The sequence below is a fragment of the Scleropages formosus genome, chromosome 25 (genome assembly GCF_900964775.1).
Source record: "Scleropages formosus chromosome 25, fSclFor1.1, whole genome shotgun sequence".
NCBI lineage: Eukaryota > Metazoa > Chordata > Actinopteri > Osteoglossiformes > Osteoglossidae > Scleropages > Scleropages formosus.
The window spans coordinates 18,855,080-18,880,047 of NC_041830.1; the positions used below are offsets into that span (position 1 = coordinate 18,855,080).

Consider the following 24,968-nt stretch of genomic DNA (forward strand, 5'->3'; position numbering starts at 1 on the left):
GAGGACACTGGTGGTGCAGTGATGGCGCAATGAGGACACAGTGGTGGTGCAGTGGGGGCACACTGAGGACAGAGATGGTGCAGTGATGGTGCAGTGAGGGTGCCAGGAACGATCTGGCTGCCGTGCCGATCTCACGTCACACTGAACTCATATCTGAGGGTGGGCGAGCACTGCCGGCGTGTTCAGTGTGACCATAGTAAACATACCGGAGGGAAAACCTCAGTATGGCATACACAGGGGCCACTGCGCAGAGCTGCAGGCACTGCTGGTAGCTCACAGCACATAGGCTGTGGGTTGGAACTCAGCTCAGTCTGTCACTCTGTGGGGTCTGTATGTTCGAGCTGTGTGGGTTTGATACCAGACACCTGCTCTGCGGGAGCACAGGAACACAGAAACCCTTTCGGGATTCGGGAGGAAAAGTCAAACTACGGAAGATATTTTGACCTCGGCGCAACGGGACAAAGTGAGGGACGCTGGAGAGAAGGCGGTTTGTTTAGCGTAGCCAGGAATAAAACACAAATCAATGTGTTACTCAATGCTGCTGACATTGTGTAATATGAGAGTAACAATATGCAGCAAGTCAGCAATAAAGACAAGGAAAAGAGGCAGCTGGCTACTCCTCGTCCACAGCAGCGCATACACACGCAAAGGAAGGTTGGAAAGAGGGCCTCGCTGTGAACAAACACAACCAGAGCACCAGGGCATGAAGTCCGGAACAATATTTAATTGTCGAGATCAAGCAGAACATTTTAATTTCCTCTTAACAGTGAGAGGCACGAGGGAGGAGGAATAGGATGTCTCCCATGATTTTGTGGCATGACAAAACTTCTGTGACATCTAGACACGAGTCCAGTGCAACGACTCTCCATGTCACCTTCACACCACCTGAGTGCATGTTAATTTCCAGTGTGACATATCAGTTATATCTGGCTGAAAATGAGTGTAATCTGGGTAACTGTCCTCTTCCACACACTGTGCATTACAGCTGTGCCATGTATGATGCATCCAGTAACACTGGACCCGTAGAATCCCTCCGTCCGTCCGTCCATTCATTCTCAAACTTGGAGGTCCTGAAGAGGACTATGGTGGCAACAGACCGACACAGGACAGACCACACCCTGCAAGTCTTATCCAGGACAGCCAGACCCACGTAACGTGCCTTGGCAGATGTCCCATCATCTGCCCGGTATCCTTGGAAGAGTGAAGAGTTGGTCACTGTTGCACAGCCAGAACGAAAGGCACATTGTTTCTCCCAAACCTGAGGATCGACAATCATGGGTAGCTTCGTCTCCAGGATCCTGGTATAGAATTCCTAGCCAAGACAGTCCAAAAATGTCCAGTAATTCAGTATTTCTGGGCAAATCTCAGCTACCCCAGCAATCAGACCATGAGAAGTTATCTGACAGCCACATTAATTTAGCCCGAGAAGTGAAGCCCGATCGTTCACAATTCTGTGGCACTACCTATCGGTTTCAAGAACTCCTCAGTGTGCTCCCTCCACCTCCCAGTGAAGGCCACAGTTGAGGTGAGAACAGCTTTAGAGGCATTAGGCTTCGCCCTCCAGCTACCTCTCCCAGAATCTCTTAAAGAACATCCAGAAATTTCTTCCCACAGTCTCTCCAAACTTCTCCAACATATGGACTTCTGCTTCTGCTATTGCAACTCTGAATCGTCCTCAGTAGCAACTCCTCCAAAGAGTCTAGAAGGAAATACAGTTAAGAAGTTGCAATCCTAATTGCAGCCAATCATTCCCAGCATGCCATCTTTGTTAACTTGACAGCTTTTTAACTATAGGTGCCCACCAATGGCTTCTTGATCTCATACCATGACAGGTACCAACCACCGTTTATCTGCTGCAGCCTCATGGTGTCAGTCTTCAACAGGGGCCGTGCAGACTTCCATCAGAAGTCTTCCATCAGTAGAACCTCAGCATTTACTTTGGCCTTTTACAACCGCACATGTGCAATAATTAGAGCAGGACCCCCAAGTTCCCACATGCTCCGACTGCTGCCTCGCTTCGTCCTTCCACCAATTGCAGGGCTCTTGCACCTATGGAGGGTGTCCTTCTGCAGAGGTCTCAACTATTTCCAGCAGATCAATGAGGGAGCCTGAAAGTAGACACCGCCGCAGGGCATGATGGGAGCGATCAGTGCTGAGCTCAAGGTCACAGTGCTCAGTCTCACGCAGAGACTGGCAGAGAGCGTTTAGAGTCCAACAGCATGTCCCCCAGCCTGTCCATAGCCACAGCACTCCTTTCACCACCGCCCTTCACAGGCCTGTGCTCCAGCTCACAGATGACGTTCTTCCCAGCATGCAGTTCTGCTGCAGCTGAAACTGGCCCGTCTGTCCCCCTTGACGTGTCCAACACGACCCTCTCCAAAGGTCCAGCAGCTTCTGGTGACAGTGGCCACCAGCAGCACACAGTAGTGGACAATGTGGGACTATAGGGTAAATGATGATTGTGATGATGACCAAAGTCTCTGCCATGTGATAGTAATGCTGTATATAATAATACACACACACACACACTTTTTGAACCGCTTGTCCCATACGAGGTCGCGGGGAACCGGAGCCTATCCGGCAACACAGTGCGTAAGGCCGGAGGGGGAGGGGACGCACCCAGGACGGGATGCCAGTCTGCCGCAAGGCACCCCAAGCGGGACTCGAACCCCAGACCCAGCAGAGAGGAGGACCCGGTCTAACACACACACACACACACACACACACACACACACACACACACACACACACACACACACACACACACTAATGAGTGCGATGTGTACAGTCTGATGTGGGATGTGAGCTGTGTGCACTGTGACGTGTACAGTGCGATGTATACATTGTGCTACTGCACTCCTCCGCCGCTAGAGGGCTCCACATACACACAGGCAACCGCACACAGCTGACGGTTTGTGACTTGGAAGCAAAATACAGAGGAATGTTTCTTATCTTGATTAAACGGATAATTGGAGCACACAGTACAAGAACGTTAACACAGAAGTAATGTTCGTCGCTTTGAACAAAAGCGTCTGCTAAATGTATAAATGTGAATGTAACTAGAAGGGAGCACACAACTAATTAAATAAATAAAAACAGGACAAACTACAACAAGCCACTCCAAAAGGTTGTGTATGTTGTATCTTGAAGGAGATTTATTTAACTTTATTTGTAATAAAGTATTTGTGAACAGCAGCCAAACTTTATCTCATGAACGCTGCTGACAAAGTTTTTCTAATACGTACAGTAGTAATAAAAGACTAACGCGAACGCCAAGGGAGTGCTGCGTAACCCGGAAGTAAAACTCGGAGAGAAGCGCTGTGGAACCCGGAAGTAAAACTCGGAGAGGAGCGCTGCGGAATCCGAAAGGGAGCGCCAGGTGTGGACACTTGGCTCACAGAAAATGGCGTGGAGAGGCTGTTTTCTGGGCCGGAGCAGAGGAGGGGCGGTGTTTTGTTCCGTCACGAGAAACGGGTGAGGAATCATGGCGCCGTCATCATTGCCGGGGTGACTAGACTAGTAGTGTCAGTCAGTGAGTGGGTCAGAGAGAGTGAGTGAGCCGCGTGAGCGAGTGAAAACGGGGGACCGGAGTGGGACGCTCAGGCTCACACACACTGCGGCTTGTTGAGTGACCGCTGGTTTCAGCGTCTAACGGTGAAGAGGAGGAATTTGACCTGCACGGAGCGCCACCACGCGGCAGGTTGACAGAGCCGCGAGCGAGGGAGGTGCTCCGCACACCCCGTACGTCAGGGTCACGTGGGCTGGGGGTCGGAATCTGGGTTTCAACCAGGCTGTGCCATGGAGGCGGTTGTACCCTGTTGTAGCACGTCGTCGTACCACGCTTCTTTGAGCACGTGTTGGGCTCCCGCAGGTGGACGCTGTTCTCCCAGCCCAGGTGCACTTTCCGCAAGGCGCCCAAGAAGGCGGAACTCCGCAAGGGAGATGGGGCCGAGGGGGACCTCGCTGGACCCCAGCTGGAGGCCGTCACCCACGAGGCAAACCCCGCCTCCTTCGGCCGGCTGCTCAGGCCCCTCGTCTTCACCGTGGGGGTAAGTGCTCCGGAGCGGGAGGCGGGCGCGGGTGCAAGAGCGGCGGGCAGCAGAGACACTGACTCCATGTCAGTTTACAGGCGGCTCCTTCGGCGCGGCCGCCATCTGGCAGTATGAGTCCCTGAAGGCGCGCGTCCAGACCTACTTCGACGAGCTGCGAGCCGATTGGCTGGAGAAGCTCCGCCCGCAGAAGCAGGGGGATGTGCGGAAGCAGGTGGCATGTCTTGTGTGTTATCTCATTGTAGCCGGGAAGCTGTTTGTTTACGTTTCCGTACATCTGTTAACTTGCGCGACACTTGTCTACAGGGCAATGTAAGCGTTAAGCCGCTTACACCAATTTACCCTTTAATACAGCAGATTTATCAGTTCAGGCTAAGTATCTTGATCAAGGGTACTGCGGAGGTGAGATTCGAACCCAGGAACTAAGACTGTGCGGCAACAGCTCTGATCGCTGTGCTTCCTGCTTTATTCACAAGTGAAAGGGCAACTGCTTATTATCAAAAGTAGGAACGCGCACACACACACTGCTGTCATGTGGGCCCCGAGGCGGAAAACTGAGGCAAAAAGGTGTAAAGCGTGTTGTTTGGTGCAGGAGGTCAAAGGTCCTGCTTTCACAGGCTGAGGACTTGCCTCCAACCATGGGTGCTTGTTGCTCTGTTTCAGGTCAACCAGTGGTGGAATGGCCTGAGCGAGGGCCAGCGCACGGTCACAGGTGAGTGGTCGACTCGACAGTCCGGGGACGTAGCGCCCCAAGGCCGGTCGCTGACACATTGCTTTCTTTCAGGGATCATCGCCGCAAATGCGCTCGTGTTCTGCTGCTGGCGGCTTCCTTCGCTCCAGCGCTCCATGGTGAAATACTTTACCTCGAACCCAGCCTCAAGTGAGTGCCTTCAGGCTTCCGCCCGTACTCCCCCAGGGTGGTTGGTGGCGTCTCCTGCTGACCGCTGCTTCTTGTCCCCCAGAGGCACTCTGCTCCCCCATGCTGCTCTCCACCTTCAGCCACTTCTCGCTTCTGCACATGGCAGCCAACATGTACGTGTTGTGGAGCTTCTCCTCCAGCATCGTGTCCCTCCTTGGGCGCGAGCAGTTTGTGGCCATGTACCTGTCAGCAGGTAACCAGCTGCTGTGCATTCAGGTCACCGCAAGCCCAACTCGGTTACTGTCTGTCTCGATGTGTGTCTGTGCGTGTGCACGGGGAACGTGCGGTGTGTGTAACTGTTCTCCTACATGTGTTGCCTGCTAGGCGTGATCTCCACATTTGTCAGCTACGTCTGCAAGACTGCTACGGGGCGCCTCGGCCCGTCTCTTGGAGCTGTGAGTTTGCTTACACATGCACACACTCAACGCTCAAACTGAACCAACATGATGAAATACAGCAGCACTCACAGGAGGAGGAGGAACTTTGTGGTGCTCCTCTCATACTCGCAAGCTGATAGGCTCCTTAACCGTATGTCATTTTCATCAGGGAGGAGTAAATATGTGCTTGAGTTCACATGTCTGCTGATGTCACTTCCTGTCATCCACAGTCCGGGGCCATCATGGCTGTACTGGCGGCCGTATGCACCAAAATGCCTGAAGCAAAGCTCGCCATTATCTTGCTACCAATGTTCACCTTCACCGCGGGCAGCGTGAGTGGAAGAGCTTTTACCCATGTGTGTGTTTGTGTGTGAGTGAGAAAGACAGATGACCTTCTGTATTATGATCATGCTCCTCCCTCCAGGCACTGAAAGCCATTGTTGCCATGGATACCGCTGGCCTCGTATTGGGGTGGAGGTTCTTTGACCATGCCGCTCACCTCGGAGGAGCTCTGTTTGGAATGTGAGTGTCTGCTACTGAAAGTCCGGGTGTGTGGGTGGGTGTGTGCGCATGCTGCTGCACTCCGTGCCTCACTTCCTGTTTTCCTTTCAGCTGGTACATCCTGTATGGCCATGAACTCATCTGGAAGAACCGGGAGCCACTGGTCAAGATCTGGCACAACATGCGCACAAAGGGTCCCGGAGGGGGCGATGGCTCGCTCTAGAGGACGTGGCAAGGGTGTGTGTGTATGTGTGTACGGTCTCTCCAATGGATGAGCTCAGACTCCATCTCTAGGGCTGGGCTTATGGACTTGACTGCAGGAGCGTCAGTGCTGAACTCGAGCACAGTGGTCTTGACCAGAGTGGCGTGCTCCTCACCGGAGCCCCTAGTGCTGTAACAGGGCCGAGTACTGTGTGTGTAAGCCTGGTGCAAGGAGGGTGTGCTTGTGTGTGTTGCTTTGTGTGTGTGTGTGTGTGTGTGTGTGTGTGTGTGTGTGTGTGTGTGGTATAAATGGACAGTGCAAAGGTTGTACAGCTCCGGCACAGATGCAGTGACACAGCAACTCCACACACAGCACTGCAATAAAGATACCTTCACTGAGGCTGTAGCAGTGCCTTTTTGTTGTTGTTGGTGTGTGTGTGTGTGTGTGTGTGTGTGTGTGTTTTTTTTACAAACCCCACACACAAAGTAACATCTACATTTATTAATGTAGCGGACACTTCAATCTAGAGTGACGTACAACGCAGTAAATAAAAGTGCATTTCACCGATGGACAGACATATAGGTACAGACTGTGTGTGATGTCACAGTTTAAACATGCCAACATTACAGGGGCAGCAACTTCTAGAGGTGTGTGTGTGATGCTAACAGGCAGGGGTCTGATAACATGCACACACAATAACATCAAGAGTAGTAAAGGCACATCCAAAATCTACTGCGACACTGCACATGTACCCTTTGTATGTGCGTGTGTGTGTGCGCATGTCAGCGTAGCACCTTGCACTATGTCCACTAGGGGGCATGACGATGGCTCACTGCATGGCACCACTGTGGGCCCCGGCAGCACAACTCTCTGCTCTCCTCCAGCAGGACTCTGACGATGAGCAGTCAGGAGGGGGCTCAGGCTCCAGTACTCCACTGACCCATCATCCTTCAGTGAGAATAGCTCCTCCTCCACCACTCAGCAGAGGTGCGCAGCATTCAGCTGAACACCGGCAGCACTCTGTACCTGTTTTGCCAGGTGAGCTGTGTGTGTGCAGCTGGGCGGGCCATAGCAGGAGGACGGCATTGTGCGTTTCGCACTGCTGTGGGTGGACCACGAGGCGGAGGACCACATGGTGCTGGATACAATCCTGTAGAGGCAGAGAGCAGAACGGGTTTCTTATGCATGCCTGCAAATGTGTGTGCGCGTACGTGCATGCGCGTGTGTGTGCACGCTTGCGCCTCCACTGACCAGGGCAGCAGGGAGGGGCTCCTGTGGGTAGCAGCTGTGAACCAGAGAGCGACCAACTCGGCTCACACACCACAGCAGTCCTCCGAGGAGGGCCATGGTCACCAAGGTGGCCACACACACTATAGAGGCTTCCAGCCCGGGGAACTGAGAGTCTGGGAACACACAGCAATGGTGACACCGACAGTATAACACGGTAAATATTGCACATGAGGCACAGTGTCAGAACACACAGTAATGCGCGGTAAACCACGGCGAGGCACAGCGGCACGCACCGGCAATGGAAAAGCAGTGTGTGTCTGAGGAGGCGCTCCTGTTGCTGCCAGGCAGCTGTATTTGGGCACGCAGACAGTAGGTAGCGCCCTCCTGCAGCTGGGACAGGAGGAACGGCCGCTCTTCCACCGAGACCCACACTGTGGAGGCCTGCAGAGCAGGAACATGGAGGGCTCACCTGTCACCTGTGGGCTCCCTGGCATATATCTTCGGGGGGCGGGGGCACTTACCCGCAGCTCGTCACCTCTCTGCCAGTGTGTGAGGAACAGGTGGAGCGCTGGCGGCAGGTCAGGGAAGTGAACCTGAGCAGAGGAGCCCGTCGTGTGGATGCTGAGTGCTGGGGGGGCCAGTCTCGCTGTCAGGGACAAGTGGGACACACTTAACCTGTGCAGCTCTGAGCAGTGACATACTGGGCAGCAAGTATGCGTGTGTGCGTGCGAGCATCTCACTCTGCTTCCTGTTGAAAGGCATGGCGGGACGTGCCCACCGGGACACAGCGCCGCCGCACTCAGCTCGCACGCGCAGCTCGTAGTCGGAGTCCGAGGCGAGGTGGTCGCTCAGGTCGCACACGCATGCGCCGATGCGCTGACATGCCTGCACCTCCTCCCAGCTCCCGTTGAGGATTCGCAGCTCGAACTCCCTGCCGCACAACGGCCTTTCACACTTCCCTCTTCACGCAGTACCCAGCACTCACCGTGCAAAGCACTCGGCGCCCCTTGAACTCACCCTTGGAACTGTACCGAGTAGCTCACAGTAGCACAGGAGACCTCTGGGGGGCGCCACGTGAGGCGGTGCTTCATGTTCACTGAGTCGACAGAGACGTCCGATGGGGGGTGCAGGAGCCCAGCACCTGTGATGGACAGGAGAGCATCAGAGCAGCAGCGTCCGTGGCTCACGTAGGGGGGAACCGCATCCACTCGACTTCGGCTGTCAAGTACTCTTCGTGCTCATAGGAAACTAAAAGAAGTCCCGTGCACAGCGTTTCCTGCCTCTTGCCCTGTGTTTGCAGGATAGGCTCTGCAGCACAGTGACCCTGCGTAGGATGGCCTTTTAACCACAAACCTTTTCTTGATCATAGCTGTATCGGAGCGTAACGTCTGCGTGAGCGCAGGGATGTCAGCCCTGAGAGCCTTTTACCGGCCGTAGCGATGACGAACAAATCGAGTTCCGAGCAGCCTGTCGGTAAGATAATTACGTGGCAAACTGGGTCCTTTTTAAACAAAGGCTGCTGGGCTGCACAAGGAGCGAGTGTGAGAGCAGCGGAACCACACGTACGTTTTCACAAAACTGCACCACTCTCGGTGGAGCTACGCTGCCGATGGCGCGCGAGTAAGACGAGCTGCGGCTCACCGGTCGCTGGAGTCGCATGTGACGCGGAGCAGAGAACCTGTAGCAGCAAGAAACGGGACCACCCGTTTGGCATCACCCTCGGCTCCATGTCCTGTCCCGTCCCGTCCCGTCCCGTCCCCCCATCCGCTCCTTCTTCTCCTGTGGCTGGGCCCCGGCTCATCGTGCCGCCGGTGTTGTGCGGGTAAAGGTGCTGCACCCCGAGCTATGTCACCGGGACTGTCGGTCCTGTTCAGCAGGAATCCTCCTCCTCCTCGTGGCCCGATTCACCTTCCTCTGAGCACTGGCTCCCGTCGCAACACTTTCAAGTGTCCACAATGCAGACAAAGAGGAGAAGGCCGAGGAACTCCGAAAAATAAACTAATGTAAAAAGAGCATAACGGTACCGTGCGATGATGAAAAGTCTTTTTAAAAAGCACAATCCCAGCAAAAGCCACATTACAGCTGCCAGACAAGTCTTTACAGAAATAAAACTTCCAAGAGCTCAAGTCGAGCGCACCTCTCTGCAATTGCCCTCCGAGCCAATAGGGGGCGGTAAGAGCGGCCGTGTAGGACCGCCATATTTCAGCTTGGGTCCGGAGTTCTCCGCTCGGTAATCGGCGATAGGATGAGGGGCGTTGCGCATCTTTACAGGATGACTCACCAACGGTCGGAAATGAATAGGAACTTGTAGAAACAATGGATTTTCACTTGTTGTCGTTTCACTGCTAGTTTCCGCAGTAACCCAAGCGGAGGATTCCATGTCAGGGTGAATGAGATAAGTCAACTTGGCATTTAGCGGCAATGTTATAAATAACTGTGAATTGACTTAAAAATCTTTTTTTTTTCAAATCTAAAATGCCTGGGGAGGGGGGAGCCAGTGGCACTTGGATCCCCAGAGGAATTTTTTTATACCCTTCCCTTACGGTTTGAAGATTTTTTCCTTTCTTCCGTGGCCAGTTGGCTTTTTATACTTTTAATTCTTTCACTGGTCTTTCACACTTACACTGAAACTGTGTGTGTCTGTGTGTGTGGGGGTGACTATGGACACACACCGAGTCTCTCTTCCTGCTTGTTACACTCAATATTGGTTCTGTGCCTCACCGTGTGTCATTCGAAACTCCGAGAAGAGACTTTGTTCCTTTTCACTGGCAAACATTAACAGGGCCATAAAGTGGTAATAAATCCATAAAGTTTTCTAGTGAGAGATGAAAGAAAATGTCATATAAAATAATGTGTGACTGTTATACAAAGAGGAATTCATCTGTGCGTAAGGACCATGGACACTGAGACACTACACTTGTACCACAACCGCAGGTGCTGCTGCTGGCCTTCACCTTGAGGGTCATCCAATTCTTGAGGGTCACCTGCCCTGCCTGGTATCGGTGACTTTACCACGGTATCGATGACTTCGCCGCTCAAACCCTCTGTCACACTCTACCCGAGACACCTGATCCTTCACTCACATCCCTGATTCATCCGGGTACCACCATGGCAACGGCCTCAGGGAACCAGGGTAATTTGCGCCATAAAACCGTTGTCACCGTTCAGGAGTCATGTGGCACACAGCCCTGCCAATCATTAACTGGTGGCCAGTGGTTCCCCACAACCCCCTCCAGGCAGGATGTGGTCGGGACCCATAATACGGCCGGACCAGTGAACGGGGTCGTCTCCATCGCCGGCCACCGTTTGCACCGATGGCTGATTTACCACGTTGACCTCTCAAACACCTGCTGGTGTGTGTCCCCCAGACCTGGCCTCAGCCTGACAGTGAACACACCCCGTTCACACACCTACAATGAGATGCTGAGCGAAGGTTTGTGCCAAACCTCGCTATAAACAAATAAACAAACGCACAAACAGGGCATCCTGCCATCGAACCAAGAAGAAGGGACGCGCGTGTGCTGACCAGTCAGGACAAGATGAGCCCAATAGAAACGGGCAAGCGGCGGAGGCCCGTCCCTGAGCCGCCATGGCGTTGGCGCCCCTATCAGGCAGGGTGTGGCCGTGACGAGTTTACAGCCCCTAAGCAAAGGGTAAAGTTCCCCTGGGGCGGCGTGCATTAGGACAGTCGGCACAGCGCCACGCTCGTCTGCACTCTGTACGAAGGCCCACTCGGTGACCATGTCCACCGCCGTCGAGGTGACCGGCTTCGTGCTGTGTGTGGCCGCCTGGTTGCTCAGCGGCATGGCGCTTGCCAACGACTACTGGAAGGTGTCTTCGTTCTCGGGCAGTGTGATCACGTCGGCGCGGCAGTACGAGAACCTCTGGCACTCCTGCGCAGAGAGCAGCACCGGCATCACCAATTGCCGCGACTTCGAATCCATGCTCTCGCTGTCGGGTAAGAGGCGCCCTCCAAATACTACGTTTCTTACGCTGCGACTCCTCGACTTACAAACATCGTTGGGACCGGAAGCCTGTTGGTAATGTGATTTGTTTGTAACTCTAAAGCGCTTTGAGGCAACAATTCGCAATGAATAAAAGCTTAACAGTGGAGGTGTGCCTTCATTTATTTAGAGATTAGGTTCTGTCAAAAGTCTTAGATGAAGCTATATTATTGTAAGAAAAATAAATCACTTAATTTTTATTGGCTTCCAGCTACATTAAACATAGATTAAAATGGCCGAAAGTGAAAATCTCCACAAGCTGCCGTTCAGCGCTGACTGTTGACCGATTCCTCAACAGCGCGGCAGTGAGTTGAATGAAGGCGACCCCACACTCCTGTTCTGTTTGGGTGCCCTTTACTGCCACCTATTGGCTCTGAGGGTAAACGCAGGTCACTTCTGCTGCACAACAGATAGGAAGAGGAAGAGAAGAGGAAGAAAGTGCAGTTACAAATAAATCCGTAATTCATAAATGATTTGTGTGTTATAAAACTCGCAACATGAGGAACCAGTGCATTGACTTTCAGAAAGTATTTCATTGTTACAACAGGGCATGAGCATAAGAACCTGCTGTGCTGCCACTACGTGCTCTACCTGCCCTGCGGTTGTGCTGACTACTCTAACTGCCCCACTGTTTGCGCTAACCGTCCTGCTGTGCGATCAGCCTACATGCAGGCGTGTCGTGCGCTCATGATCATCTCCATGATCCTCGGCCTCATCGGAGTCATCGCCTCCATCATGGGCCTGAAATGCACCAAGATCAGCTCAAGTGCCGATGACACCAAGGCCAAGATGGCCACGACCAGCGGCGCCATCTACATCTTGTCGGGTGAGTGGCGCTTGCCGTGTCGTGGTGAAACACAGTAAGGTAGCACAGCTCAGCCAGAGACGGCCTCTCATTGTGCCCGCAGGCCTGTGTGTGCTGACGGCCGTGAGCTGGTACGCCTCCCGCGTCGTGCAGGACTTCAACAACCCGTTCTACTTCGACCTCAAGTGAGCGACACGGGACGCGCGCACGTACACGTACACGTACACACACACACACACACACACACACACACACACACACACACACACACACACACACACAGCTTCCCGCTCACGGCTCGGCCCGTCCACAGGTACGAGTTCGGTGCCGGACTCTACATGGGCTGGGGAGCCGCGGGCCTCTCCATGGTGGGAGGAGCCTTCCTCTGCTGCTCCTTCAGAAGGACGATGAAGGGATCGGCGAACGGGTGAGCGCCCGCCCCCCCGCAGGCCGCGATGACCACGGTGACCGGTTACTGATGGCCTGTACCCCGTTTCTCCCGCAGGGGATACTATGACAAGAGGAGCCAAGGCCAAGTGTACAGAGCAGCGGCCGCGTCCGAGGCGTCGAAGGCCTTCGTGTGATGTGTTCGCTGGCACCAGCTTCTTCGCGCTGCTCCTTTTTCCTCTTCTCTCTTTTCCGTGTAATTTCGGCCTCTTTCTTCTTCACTCCTGATGAGCGTTAATCAGAAGCCCATTCAGTTATTAGACATGAATCAGTCGTTTCAGCAGCTTTGTCACGTTTGTTCGTAATAAAATGGTATTTGTTATAAATGCTGAGTGCTTCTGTGTTTATTCAATCAATGCCTGTTCGTGTAAAAGGTATTCGCAATGCGAACGTGTGTGAGCGAGTAAGACTGCACACGCTCACACACGAGCACCACACAGCAATGACTACAGTCAGTGTGGATAAAAGGCTCATAAGGAAAGTGAAAGTAAAACTTTTTCACCTCTCTGTCCACCATTTGAGCTCAAAAACTCGGTCCATTAGACTTGGGTTCGCAAGTGAACTCAATCAGTCAGTGTGATTTCTAAAAATTATTATTATTATTATTATTACTATTATTAGTAGAACCTACTTTCGCAATGTTTGGCCGCGCGGTTTGCAACTCTGACGTCAAGGCGCACCCGCCGCCTCAGCGACATTATTAACGTGCGTCATCCGGGGGGGCGGGGCTTTAGGGCCCCCGGCAGGAACGGAGTGGGGGCGGAGCAAGCGAGGATCACATGACGGCATTTCCGCACACCTGAGCAAAGGACCATCGACGTTTTTCATGAAACCCGCCAATGTGTGACTCGGACGTCGCGCGTGTGCACACGACTCTGTGCTGCAGCGCCCTCTGCTGCGACGGTCGCTTTCACTTCCTTTTTAGCACGTTTTGGCGCACTTGCCATCTGATTTTTGCGTTACCAGCAGTCAGCCTACCCAATAAAAGCGTAAAACTCAAACGTGCAGAGGTGTTTCAGCTCAAAGGTTTTACAGTCACATCCAGGCGACCTTAAAACCGCCAAAAATAAAGAAAGCGATAAACATTTACAGCCCGCTGAGCCACGACATGAGGAGCGACTGCTCAGCCTGCCGTTCCGCAGAGCGACCAGTAGGGGACCGCCTCGAGTGGAGCCAGTAGAGCCAAAATGGCGGACGGTTCGGGAGGATCATGGTGGAAGTAAACAGATCGGCGCACATCGGGAGTTTCTCCTCTCTTTCGCGCGCAAAAGGACAGCAGCTCTCGTGCTCGCAGGCAGCTCGTGCCCTGGGCGGTGAGGATTCGCGTCCGGCTCGGCTCGGCCCGGTCCGGGTCTCAGAAGGGAACTGATGCGGAAGCTCGCTAGTACTAGCCTGTTAGCTTTAGGCTAAAGTTTAGCTTGTTAGCCTCACACAGCTCGTTCGCAGCGCTACGAGTACGATACACAAAACGTTCATTCCACTTTAGTCTTAGTCTGAGTGGATTAATTTTCGAAATCGGTCAGTCGAAGTTGCTCCGTTGTTGAGCAGTCTATGTTTGTGTCTTTTATTAATTAATTTTATTCCGTAGAAACGCTCCGTCACCGTGGCGTGGCTAAGTAAGTGTGTGTGTGTGTGTGTGTGTGTGTGTGTGTGTGTGTGTGTGTGTGTGTGGGCGGGCGGGCGGGCGGCACACTTAGTTTTAAACTCCGAAACTGACATGATGATGCGGGATGAGGAAAACAGGTTAAACTTTAAGTGTAAATGTTGGACTGTGTGTTCTGGTTTTAGCAGTGGAGCATGACTGGTCACCGAGCTGTGTGTGCGCGCGCGCGCTCGCTCAAATAACTGTGTGTTTGGTGTGTGACACATTGCCGTCCACCTGTACCGTGTTTCCCCTGCAGGAGGTGGCGGTGGCGGTGATGTCGGGTTCCGGCAGCAGAGCAGAATGTCTGTGGAAGCGACACATTGCCGAGCAGCTAAAGCTGAGGGACCGTCTGCAAAGACAGGCCTTCGAGGAGATCATACAGCAGTGTACGAGAACGCGGCCTACTGCTTATCCCACCGCTGACACCATCGTCCACACCAGCAACACATTAGTCACCGTTACTGCCATGTCACCCTCGTGGTCTTCGAGGAGCTCGTACAGCACTGTACAAGAACGTGGCCAAGTATCTCAACCATTTAGCCTTTGTAGTCCAGCTCTTATGTATGTGCAGTGTACCTGTACACCTTGAAGGAAACTGATGGGAAAAGTGTGTGTGCATGCGTGCGTGTATTGGACGTGATCGGAATGTGTTCTTCCTGCAGATAATCGCCTGCTGGAAAAGTCTGATCTACAGGCTGTTCTTTCAGAGAGACTCCAGACAGACAAGTTGACCTTCAGAGCAGGCAGGATCTCAGGTTTGAGGGTGATCATCTCGTCCTGGTGGTGTGTGTTCAGCTGCGATGTGTGTTGGCTCTTCCTGTGTCAGCAAGCTCTCAACTGTGTCACGCAGCCCTGGGGTCGACGCAGGTCGCAGCGATGCTCTGCTCCAGGAGATGGCCCAGATCCGCATCCGGCACCAGGAGGAGCTCACCGAGCTGCACAAGAAGCGAGGCGAGGTGTGTTCCTCCACCAGGCGCCTCCTCCCATGCACACACAGCACTGCAGGACGCCTACCGACGGGAGCAACTCATTGCTGGATAAAAAACTGTGCACAGGAGTCGACGGCTGACACATAACACTGCTGTGCAGGCAAGCTGTGGCCGGCCTGCTGAGTTGTTTAGGGCTTCAGGTGTCTTTGTTAGCTGTGTCGTCCTTTAGGAACCACAGCGGGTGATCCACTTGGGGTGGACAGTACACACCGTAGAATCACACTGAGGGCTCCACTTATTCAGTTAATTTATTCAGCAGACGCTTTTCTCCAAAGCAACTTCCGGTGAACTCTATGTAGCGTTATCAGCCCAGATTCCTTATTTACCAGGGTGACTTACGCTGCTAGATACACTACTTACAATGGGTCACTCATCTGTACATTAGTGGAACACACGCACTCTCTCTGTGTCACTCAAACACTATGGGTTAACCTGAACAGCATGTCTTTGGACTGTGGGAGGAAACCAGGGCACCCAGAGGACCCACATCAAACCCACGTCCTCTCGCACCACCCACCCTGTGAGACAGCAGCACTACTTGCCGTGTCACCGTACCGCCCGTAGGGCTTCCGTGAGCACTTGTTTCGATTGTAGAAAACGACATAACATTTGTGAAAACCATTCAGTTATAACCTTTATGTTTCTTTTTGTTGTGTTGTAACATTAGCCTGATGTCCACAATGGATGTATATAGTATATATGTTTGATGAGCCCATCATATGTCAGAAATTATACAGAGGGTAACTGCTACACGCTGTTGTCCTTGGGTGCGCAACACTGTAGACAATCCAACTCCACAGATACATCCCTAAAGGTGGAGAGGGACACTTTGTAGCTTTACAGAAAGTAGAAACATGTTTCATGTCATGTTTCATCATAATTATCACAGGAATTCTTGGAAGAAAGATATATGCCACTAAGTGACAGAGCAAGTTATTCTTTAAGGTTAGTTAAGGTTAATGTCTGAAAACTGGGGAATTCAGGGTGTGGTTAGACAGCACAGCACTGTGTGTGTGTTTTTCAGTCGTTTGTCATCTCCTGCTGCCGGTGTGTCACATTCACTGTGCAATAATATGCAAACAACATGCCAACGCCGTGTGTCCAGCTGCGCAGGCCAGGGCTCTCACCGGTGTGGCTCTCTCCCCACAGCTCGCCCAGAACGTGATCCAGCTCAACAACCAGCTGCAGCAGAAGGACAAGGAGATCCAGAGCAACGGGCCAAGTGGGTTGGGCCCGTGGCACATGTCTGTGCACACGGCTACCCTTGGTCTCTGGGTGTGTCCGTGTGCGTGTGTCCATGTCAAAGTGGTCTCTCTGCTGCCACTTGTGCCAGGATGCAGGAGTACCAGCAGAGGATCGCAGAGCTTGAGGGCGAGTGTCGAGAGCTGCGCAGCTCCCTGCAGGACCTGGAGCGAGCCAATCAGACACTGAAGGACGAGTACGATGCCCTGCAGATCACATTCAGCGCCCTGGAGGAGAAGCTGCGGCGCACGACCGAAGACAACCAGGAGCTTGTCTCCCGCTGGATGGCGGAGAAGGCGCAGGAGGCGAACCGCCTCAACGCAGAGAACGAGAAAGACTGCAGGCAGGACACACATGCACACACACAACATTCAGTAACAATAATAGCCATAGTTACAGAATTTCATGTGTTTGTCCAGTTTTAAAACTGATTCTGTGTTAGTTTTGGGGACTGACAGGCCATCTGTGATGTCAATGCTGTTACAGACGCAGGCAAGCCAAACTGCAAAAAGAGCTTGCAGATGCAGCCAAGGAACCCCTGCCGCTCGATCCGTAAGTCTGTGCATGCATGTGTGTGTGTATGTGTGTGAATGAGAACATGCACTGTAGCCTCAGATTCGCCCACAGGGACGACGACATCGAGGTTCTCCCGGAGGAAGCGCCCGAGACCCCTGCTGAGAGCTCCCCTGGCCGAATGGTCAGCCGCACCCCCAGGTGGGCTATTGAGCGGGGATCTTTGGCCCAGTGGACACAGCTGTTGTGGGAGGAGGAATGATGATCAATCAGTCTTTTGCTCTGTCCATCCCCAGCAAGCGTGCATCACAGCCCCCCCCTGCAGGACTGCTGGACTCCATTTCCAGTATCTTTGGGTAAGCATCCACACTGTCCACCTGCGTGCGCCTGCGTGCGTCTGTGTGTGTGGGTTCATGACAGTGTCGAATCTCAGTAGGCGCCGCTCTGTGAACAGCTCCCCTGACAGCACAGAGACAAACACTGGTGTCTGTGTTGAGGTGCGTGTTCCATCCACGGCTCTGCACGTCTTTGTAAGTATCTCAGCCTCTTCTCTCTCTCTCTCTCTCTCTCTCTCTCTCTCTCTCTCTCTCTCTCTCTCTCTCTCTCTCACACACACACACGCTGAGATCCACATTGGTTCCTGGCTTGCTACCTGTGTGTGACTGTGTTTCAGGATGCCCACGACGGTGAGGTGAATGCAGTTCGCTTCAGTCCAGGTTCTCGCCTCCTAGCGACAGGTGGCATGGATCGCAGAGTGAAGCTCTGGGAGGTGGTCTCAGGTCAGTGCATGTGTGTTGTTGTGGGGGGGCGATCAGGAGTGTAACCACTTTGGGATGAGGTCTCACATGACCACTCCCCCATCCCTCCATGCAGGGCGCTGTGAACTCAAGGGGGCGCTAACAGGCAGCAACGCTGGGATTACCAGCATTGAGTTTGACAGTGCAGTGAGTACCTCCAGTTGTGCACGTGCGTGTGTTAGTGTACTTAGTGAGTGTTTGGTCTCTCTGCAACATGTCTCTGTCCCCAGGGCTCCTACTTACTCGCTGCCTCTAATGACTTTGCCAGCAGGATCTGGACTGTGGATGATTATCGTCTGCGGGTAGGTGTGTGTGTGTGTGTCTGTGTCTGTGTGTCTTTGTCTGTGTATGCGTGCCCTGATCGCACTCCTCTCGCCTCCAGCACACGCTCACGGGTCACAGCGGGAAGGTGCTCTCTGCTCGCTTCCTGCTGGACAACGCGCGCATTGTGTCCGGGAGCTATGACCGCACTCTTAAGCTGTGGGACCTGCGCAGTAAAGTCTGTAAGAACCTCTCTTCCTGTCCTTGAGGATTCGTTTCTTTTTATAGCCCTGTGTAATGTCGTGGCACGTATATTTGAGTTGTGGTTCAATATAAGTTTTTTTTTTTTTTTTTTTTTTTTTTTGTACACACAGCCTAGTAATAATTATAGTATTGAATCTGCTCATTTATTGGTCATATTGTGTCTACCTGAGGGACTCACTATGTCAGTAACTAGTAATAGCGGTGACAGTTGTGATAAAGATGCACGATTCGCTCTCTCTTCACCATTTCCTGCACTTGTCCCTCACAGGTATGAAGACGGTGTTTGCAGGATCCAGCTGTAATGATATTGTATGCACTGAGCAATGTGTCATGAGTGGCCACTTTGATAAGAAAGTACGATTTTGGGACATCAGGTGAGCTGGGATGCGACCTGCACCTTGTGCGATATCAAATGTTGCAATATGGTTTTGATTGGCTGTGTGCTTCGGGTTTTGTCTGGCTCTCTGTGCGTCGGATTCTGTCTGCTGTTAGGTCGGAGAGCATCGTTCGGGAGTTAGAGCTTCTGGGCCGCGTCACATCGCTTGACCTGAACCACGACCGAACAGAACTGCTCACCTGTTCCCGTGACGACATAGTGAAGATCATTGATCTGCGTAGCAACGCTATGCGCCAGACCTTCAGGTGAGCTCACTGAGGTCACAGGGTCAGAGTTCAATTCTGCTGACAGATACTCAGTTTCCTTTCTCTTTCACTCTAGTGCACAGGGGTTCAAGTGTGGCTCAGACTGGACAAGGGTGACCTTCAGGTGAGATGGTGTGTGTGTGTGTGTGTGTGTGGGTGGGTGCACCGTTGAGGTGGGATGAGTGTGAACAGCCGTTTCCCCTCAGTCCTGACGGCGGGTATGTGGCGGCGGGATCAGCAGACGGGACCTTGTACGTGTGGAACGTGCTGAGCGGGAAGGTGGAGCGAACCCTGGACAAACACCACAGGTACCCGTTGCTGCTGCCCCCCTTGCTCCTGCCTTGTGTCTTCTCTTTGCTGCTCCCTGTTGACTCTCCTTTGTCCTGCAGCTCTGCTATCAACGCAGTGTCCTGGTCACCATCAGGGAGCCACGTGGTCAGTGTGGGAGAAGGGCAGCAAGGTGGTACTCTGGTCTGACATGTGATCGCCCTGCTGCTTCCTCATTGGTCAGCCCAAGATGGATGGCGGAACGGTCTGATGGACGGACCGCCCCTCTCGTGCTGGAGAGACACTGTGGAGACTTCCCTTCTGGGGGACTGTGGGCTGTGACCGCTGCTGCTTACAGCCATCTACGTGCACTTAATGTTCACTTTGTCCATATATCACTATAAACACAGTACTGTCTCACGTGCTGAACGAGTTCCTAATGAGTGTGTGTGTGTTGCATGCGGTGGGGGGAGCCGGTCAGTCGGCCTGCGTTCCCCCTCTCTGGAAGACGGGGGTTTGAGTGCGCTGCCCTGGAAGCACCATCCTACCAGGCTTGTCACGGTGGTGCGGAGGCAAGTGTGGTGGTGGGCGGAGCTGCAGGCGCTCTCAGTGCTGCAACGCACACCTTCACCGCAGCTGAAGTCCCAGAAGCCTCGAGGACCGCTGTGGCACACGTCTGGTGAAGCGCCAGGGTGTCCCTTGGATTGAGGCGTGTTTGCACAGCACTTGTTGGGGTAACTTCCGACTCTGGGGGTGCGGTGATGCCCAGAGGAACTCTGAGCTTATTTAACTGTAAATATTGATATTATAATAATAAAAGGCAGATCTCCTGCAGAAGTGTCATGTCTGGGTCATGCGTGTCCTTGTTCCCTGATTCCTGATGCCAGATGGAGATAAATACCAGTGAACCAACAAGCTGCTTAAACTGGAAGTTACACCATTTAGTTTAAACCCATTAGGTTAGTGCCAACATAATGTATCTGACTCTTTGCTCCACTCGCAGTAAGTTGCACTACTTTATCCATTTATTCAGTGGGGTCATTTTGTCATAAAGATGACATTTTGCTCATAGCCTCTGTGTAATGTGCATTTTCTAGAACTTCTCAAGTAGCGTTTACCCTCCCAGCCAATAGGTGTCAGTAAAGGGCACCCATACGGAACAGGTGCACGGAACTCCTTTGTTCAGCTCACAGCCACAGTGTTTACAGCTCCTGTCTGCTGTTCCAGGGTGTCGGTGGTCAATGATGAGATGAGGAACGTTGCGCATATTTGGGGTTGAATCGGTCACCACTTAGCACTGAAAAAGAGTTTGTGCAGCTCGAGGCTAATGGAAAAAAAAGTCCGATTGGGGTTTTTTCCGCTTGCTTTCATCATTTGTCACGTTTTTGCCCGCTTCTGCCCCTCCGTGCTTCTTGGGTGGGATGTTTGTCCAGCACCGAGTGTGGCACTGAGATTTTGCTCCGATGAAGGTCATCCCTAAGAGCTCTGTCTGCTGACACAGACAGCGCAGGATTAGCGTTCAGGGTCAGTCCCCCTGACTGGCAACCTTCGCTGACCCCATCCCCCACTGTGTACCCTGCAGCCTCCACACTCACTGACCCAGCAGAGGAAGGGTGCCCCCTGCTGCTCCTTGACCATTCCTGACCTCTAGGAAATGACAGTGCTGCAAATCCACAGCACTGCTGAGCAAGGGGAATGAGCCTAATACGCAGAGTCGGATGTGTGTTGTGTGTCCTGTGGGGAGCTCACCTGTCCTCACACCATTGGCTGGATCACAGCGAGGCTGCACAGGTACCCGTGGCCGATTGGATGCACTACAACGAGAGGTAAAATGTACAAATAGCCTGTTGTGTCGCCAGCTCTCACTGCAGACGGGCTCGGCGACCTCCCGACCTCGCTCTTCGAAGGTTGGTGCGTGCGTGCGCGCGCTGGAGGGCAGATTCAATTGAAGGTGTGTCTTTCAGGACTTTTAATTCTCAGACGTCAATCATGAGCACAAAACAGGTTGTGTTCAAGAAGTTGTCCCGGGACAAGTCGGTAAGTGGCGCCTGTGTGCGTGTGTGTGTGTGTGTGTGTGCATGCACATCCCTGCCAGCCAACCATCCCCCCCATCCAACTCCCCATGTGTGAAGCCCTCCGAATTCAGGAGGTGGTATAGTTGACAGTACCAGTACTCAGGTGCTGGCAGATGTACGTATGGTAACCTAGTGAACCATGAAGAGGGTTAAGAACGGTGATTGTCTGCTCAGTGCAGCATGTAAACGGCGCAATAGCTGCTTTTCTTCATGGTGGTGGTGATGTGTCGGGCCATCAGGACATCTGAGCCTCCTGACACCTCAGCGCCACCTGTCCCATCATCAGTCAGGGATGCACACCGGTGTCCTCTCTGCCCTAGGTTGGCATCTACATGGGGAAGAGGGACTTTGTGGACCACTGTGACTTCGTGGAACCGGTTGGTGAGTCTGTTCACACGGAGGATGGATGTGGGAAAAGTACTTTTTCACGAAGGAATCCCACACTCTCGTTCTCGCGGAGGAATCGCGTGTTTGCATGGACAGATGGGACAATGTTCTCGTGGAGAAATGTTGACATGCGTTTCTAAGGTGCGTCTCTGGAACTTGCACAGATGGCGTTGTGATTGTGGACCCCAAGCTCCTCCAAGGAAAGAAAGGTAGGGAAGGACACGCCTGGGGAAACGCACACATCGTCACCCTTTCTCGTGTGGAAACGTTTCTAGTTTAATCCGTGACTATGTTTGCTGCGTATAAAAGAAAGAACGTGGAGCAGCGGCTCTTTCGGCACGGCGTCGCCTATGGCCTTGCTTCGGCTTCCTTCCCGCAGCGTTCGTCGTGTTGTGCTGCACGTTCCGCTACGGCCGCGACGACGACGACAACGTCCTGGGCATCAAGTTCTGCAGGGAGCTGCACCGGAGCAGCCAGCAGGTGTTTCCGCCGCTCCTGGACCGCGAGCGCAACGTCCACACCGGGCTGCAGGAGAAGCTGCTGCACAAGCTGGGCTGCAACGCTTACCCCTTCTTCTTCGAGGTGGGGATGGGGCCACTGGGGGGCTTGGCTCTGGTGTGTGTGGCACATGTAACTTGTGTGTTCTGTACCCCCACCCATCAGTTCCCGGACAACCTGCCCTGCTCCGTGGCACTGCAACCGGCTCCTACGGACGTTGGCAAGGTGGGGGGGGGGGGGGGGGGGTGAGTGGGGGGGCGGTGGGGGGGGGCGAGCGAACTGTATCGGGGTTCTCAAGGCAACCGCCGTGTTCATGTCCCTCCAGAAATGCGCCGTGGAGTTCGAAGTGAAGGCTTTCTGCGCCAAGGGCCATGACGACAAGGTGCAGAAGAGGTGAGTGCCGCTGGCAGTGGGGGACGGGACAGGACTCCCTGCCTCCGTGGACTCGCTCACCGCAGCCTCTCGCCTCCCATCCACGCGTGTGCAGGAGCTTCCGTGAGCCTGGCCATCCGCAAAGTCCAGTACGCCCCGGAGCGCGGGGGGAGCGCCCCCCTCGGTTGAGCTGAGCCGCGAGTTTCGGCGCCTCCGAGAAGGCGCTGCACGTGGAGGCGTGCTTGGGAGAAGCAGGTGGGCGTGTCCTCGGGAAGGCGTGCGTGCCTTGCTCCCGTGTTCCCGGCGCGCTGTGACCTCTGGCCTCTTCCGCAGACCTACTATCACGGCGAGCCCATCGGTGTCCACGTGAACATCAGCAATGGCTCCAGCAAGACGGTGAAGAACATCATCGTGATGGGTGGAGCTGTCCGGGAGGGAGGCGTGCGTGTGACACGAGGTGTACAGCAGGCATGTACTGCGCTGACACCCCCCGTGTCCATGACCTTACAGTGGAGCAGGTGGCCAACGTGGTGCTCTACTCCAATGACAGCTACGCCGAGACCGTTGCCACGGTGGAGACGCCGTGAGTCCTGCTGAGCCGAGGGCTTCTCGCACGCGCACTACACCACTCGCGGTGGTCACAGCTGACGATGTCCGTGTTTTAACCACACTGCACTCCGTAACTGTCCACATGGCATAATGATAAGACCTTTTGGCCAAGCGAGGAATCGGCGCTGCTCAGACATGTTGAACACAGAAAAACACACGCTGCTCGTGTGGCACAGAGTAACGGCGCAGTGAGAAAGTTAAACGGAGACCGTACACAGAACGAACACCGTACGCGCAGTGCCTCTGCTGCGTTTCCACGGAGACGCTCCCAGTGTCGCCACTCTCGCTCTGCCCAGGGACACGGGTGGAGTCGGGTGCGAGCCTGCAGGCCACGTACACCATCCTGCCTCTACTGGCTAACAACCGCAAGCAGCGCGGCATCGCCCTGGACGGCAAGCTGAAGCACGAGGACACGAACCTGGCCTCCCTCGAGCATGTGAGCGCACCCTGGGATGTGTGTGTGTGTGTTGTGTGTGTGTGTGTGTGTGTGTGTGTGTGGTGTGTGTTGTGTGTGTGTGGTGTGTTCCTGCCGGACGGAACGCGCGGTGTGCGTTTCTCACCAGAGTGAGCACGCTTACGTGTGTGTGTCTCTTCCGTAGCGTGAAAGACGGAGTTCTGCCGGAGGTCCTCGGAATCCTGGTATCCTACCGGCTGCTGGTGAGCTCGTCGTCGGGGGGTCAGTCCTAGGCTGGGTGTGTGTGGTGAGCGTGTGTGTGGTTCAAGATTATCACTGTTTTAAAATGTGCGTGCGATTATAGGACTTTGAAAGTAACCACATTCCATTCTTTTGTTTATAGGGTGTTTGGGACCAGGTAATTGCAAGTGTGTGTGCTGGCGCCGCCCACGCATTCCTACTTTGCTGTCAGACACATACCGTGTTGGGATGATGTTCCGCGCTGTTTGAGATGAAACTGCAGACTGACACCACCAACTTTGTATGTGTGTGTGTGTGTGTGTTTCAGTGACATCCACGTGGAGCTACCTTTCTGGCTGATTGCACCCAAAACCTGACTTAGGTAGAGTACCACGGAGGTTTGTATCTCTGTCTGCCTGTCTGTCCCCATCTATGTGTTTCTGGGTGTCTGTCTGCTGGTTTAAATACTGCTCTCTCTCTCCCTGATGCCCCACCCATCCTGCACACACAGACAGGTGAGCTCTTTGAGCTGCTGCTCTTAGGTCGCGGGGAGGGGGGGTCACATGTTTCTTTGTCTGTCTGAGCTCACCTCATGTGTGTGTGTGTGTGTGCGGGCGTGTGTGTGTGTGCGTGTGCGTGTGTGCGTGGTGCGCGCGCGCCTGCACCACTGCAGCAACCAGGATGAGGAGCTCGTCTTCCAGGACTTCAGACGCGGGGACTTGAAAGGGGTGGCAGAGCAATGCAGACGAGGGCAGCGCGTCCCCTGCAGAGCCCTGAGGAAACCGCACAGCAACAGCAGCGACGGTGGTGGTGGCCCCCCCGCCTAGTCCACTTAGTATGGCATGAGCTGCTGCCTGGGCTCAATGGGGTCAGTGGGGCTCACTATGCCCCTCCCTCCTTTTGCAGTCACTTTGTGTGTGAGGACAGGTGAGCGGTGGTGCAGAGAGCCGCCACTGTCCCGCTTAGAGAAGTTGATATGCAATAATTTAGCTGCAATAAAAAGCATATAGAATAATGCAAAGTAATGTCTGGGCCCATTTGTTCATCCTTTATTTTATATTGGCTCAAGAACACAGAGCAGAAGTCCAAAATAAAGTTAATTAACATAAGCTATATAAACTAAATAAAAACCAAGTGGATCCTGGAGGAAGACCCCAGGGGAGTGGTCAGGGAGCCCTTTATAGCATCACTGCCCCGTGGCGTCAGCCTCGGACAAATCTGTCAGTGCTAAACACGGAA

The 24,968-nt window shown here is 53.6% G+C and overlaps 5 protein-coding genes across 5 annotated transcripts; 4 read left to right on the plus strand and 1 right to left on the minus strand.

The window, feature by feature from the left end:
- Positions 1-3,322: 3,322 nt before the first annotated feature.
- Positions 3,323-6,442, plus strand: LOC108926825 (presenilins-associated rhomboid-like protein, mitochondrial). Its single transcript, XM_018739784.2, has 10 exons — positions 3,323-3,474; positions 3,872-4,049; positions 4,123-4,263; positions 4,713-4,761; positions 4,834-4,929; positions 5,012-5,161; positions 5,293-5,363; positions 5,576-5,677; positions 5,770-5,867; positions 5,958-6,442. The coding sequence occupies exons 1-10, from the start codon at positions 3,404-3,406 to the stop codon at positions 6,067-6,069; spliced, it is 1,068 nt and encodes a 355-aa protein (XP_018595300.1). The 5' UTR covers positions 3,323-3,403; the 3' UTR covers positions 6,070-6,442.
- A 121-nt stretch (positions 6,443-6,563) lies between these two features.
- On the minus strand, positions 6,564-10,754 carry LOC114909503 (interleukin-20 receptor subunit beta-like). Its single transcript, XM_029249375.1, has 7 exons — positions 8,920-10,754; positions 8,296-8,419; positions 8,019-8,209; positions 7,800-7,924; positions 7,572-7,719; positions 7,300-7,451; positions 6,564-7,198 (listed from the first exon to the last, which is right to left on the minus strand). The coding sequence occupies exons 1-7, from the start codon at positions 9,077-9,079 to the stop codon at positions 6,992-6,994; spliced, it is 1,107 nt and encodes a 368-aa protein (XP_029105208.1). The 5' UTR covers positions 9,080-10,754; the 3' UTR covers positions 6,564-6,991.
- Positions 10,755-10,795: 41 nt separating this feature from the next.
- LOC108926827 (claudin-10-like) lies at positions 10,796-12,808 on the plus strand. Its single transcript, XM_018739786.2, has 5 exons — positions 10,796-11,236; positions 11,944-12,108; positions 12,191-12,272; positions 12,401-12,514; positions 12,593-12,808. Exons 1-5 carry the CDS (start codon positions 11,020-11,022, stop codon positions 12,669-12,671), a joined length of 657 nt encoding a protein of 218 aa, XP_018595302.1. The 5' UTR covers positions 10,796-11,019; the 3' UTR covers positions 12,672-12,808.
- Positions 12,809-13,362: 554 nt separating this feature from the next.
- LOC114909505 (autophagy-related protein 16-1-like) lies at positions 13,363-19,431 on the plus strand. The gene is given in 21 exon segments (XM_029249380.1): positions 13,363-13,847; positions 14,436-14,565; positions 14,842-14,904; positions 14,907-14,934; positions 15,030-15,135; positions 16,318-16,394; positions 16,502-16,753; positions 16,897-16,962; positions 17,038-17,124; positions 17,220-17,279; positions 17,360-17,453; positions 17,597-17,702; positions 17,797-17,867; positions 17,951-18,022; positions 18,103-18,223; positions 18,514-18,619; positions 18,738-18,887; positions 18,964-19,011; positions 19,094-19,195; positions 19,277-19,331; positions 19,333-19,431. Coding segments are annotated over 20 exon segments (1,815 nt in total). The 5' UTR covers positions 13,363-13,847; positions 14,436-14,453; the 3' UTR covers positions 19,372-19,431.
- Positions 19,432-21,052: 1,621 nt separating this feature from the next.
- LOC114909482 (S-arrestin-like) lies at positions 21,053-23,782 on the plus strand. Its single transcript, XM_029249002.1, is given in 13 exon segments — positions 21,053-21,191; positions 21,550-21,610; positions 21,781-21,825; positions 21,996-22,198; positions 22,280-22,339; positions 22,440-22,509; positions 22,605-22,663; positions 22,666-22,737; positions 22,820-22,904; positions 22,997-23,058; positions 23,314-23,323; positions 23,392-23,551; positions 23,695-23,782. Coding segments are annotated over 13 exon segments (1,023 nt in total). The 5' UTR covers positions 21,053-21,143.
- The last annotated feature ends 1,186 nt before the right edge of the window (positions 23,783-24,968 follow it).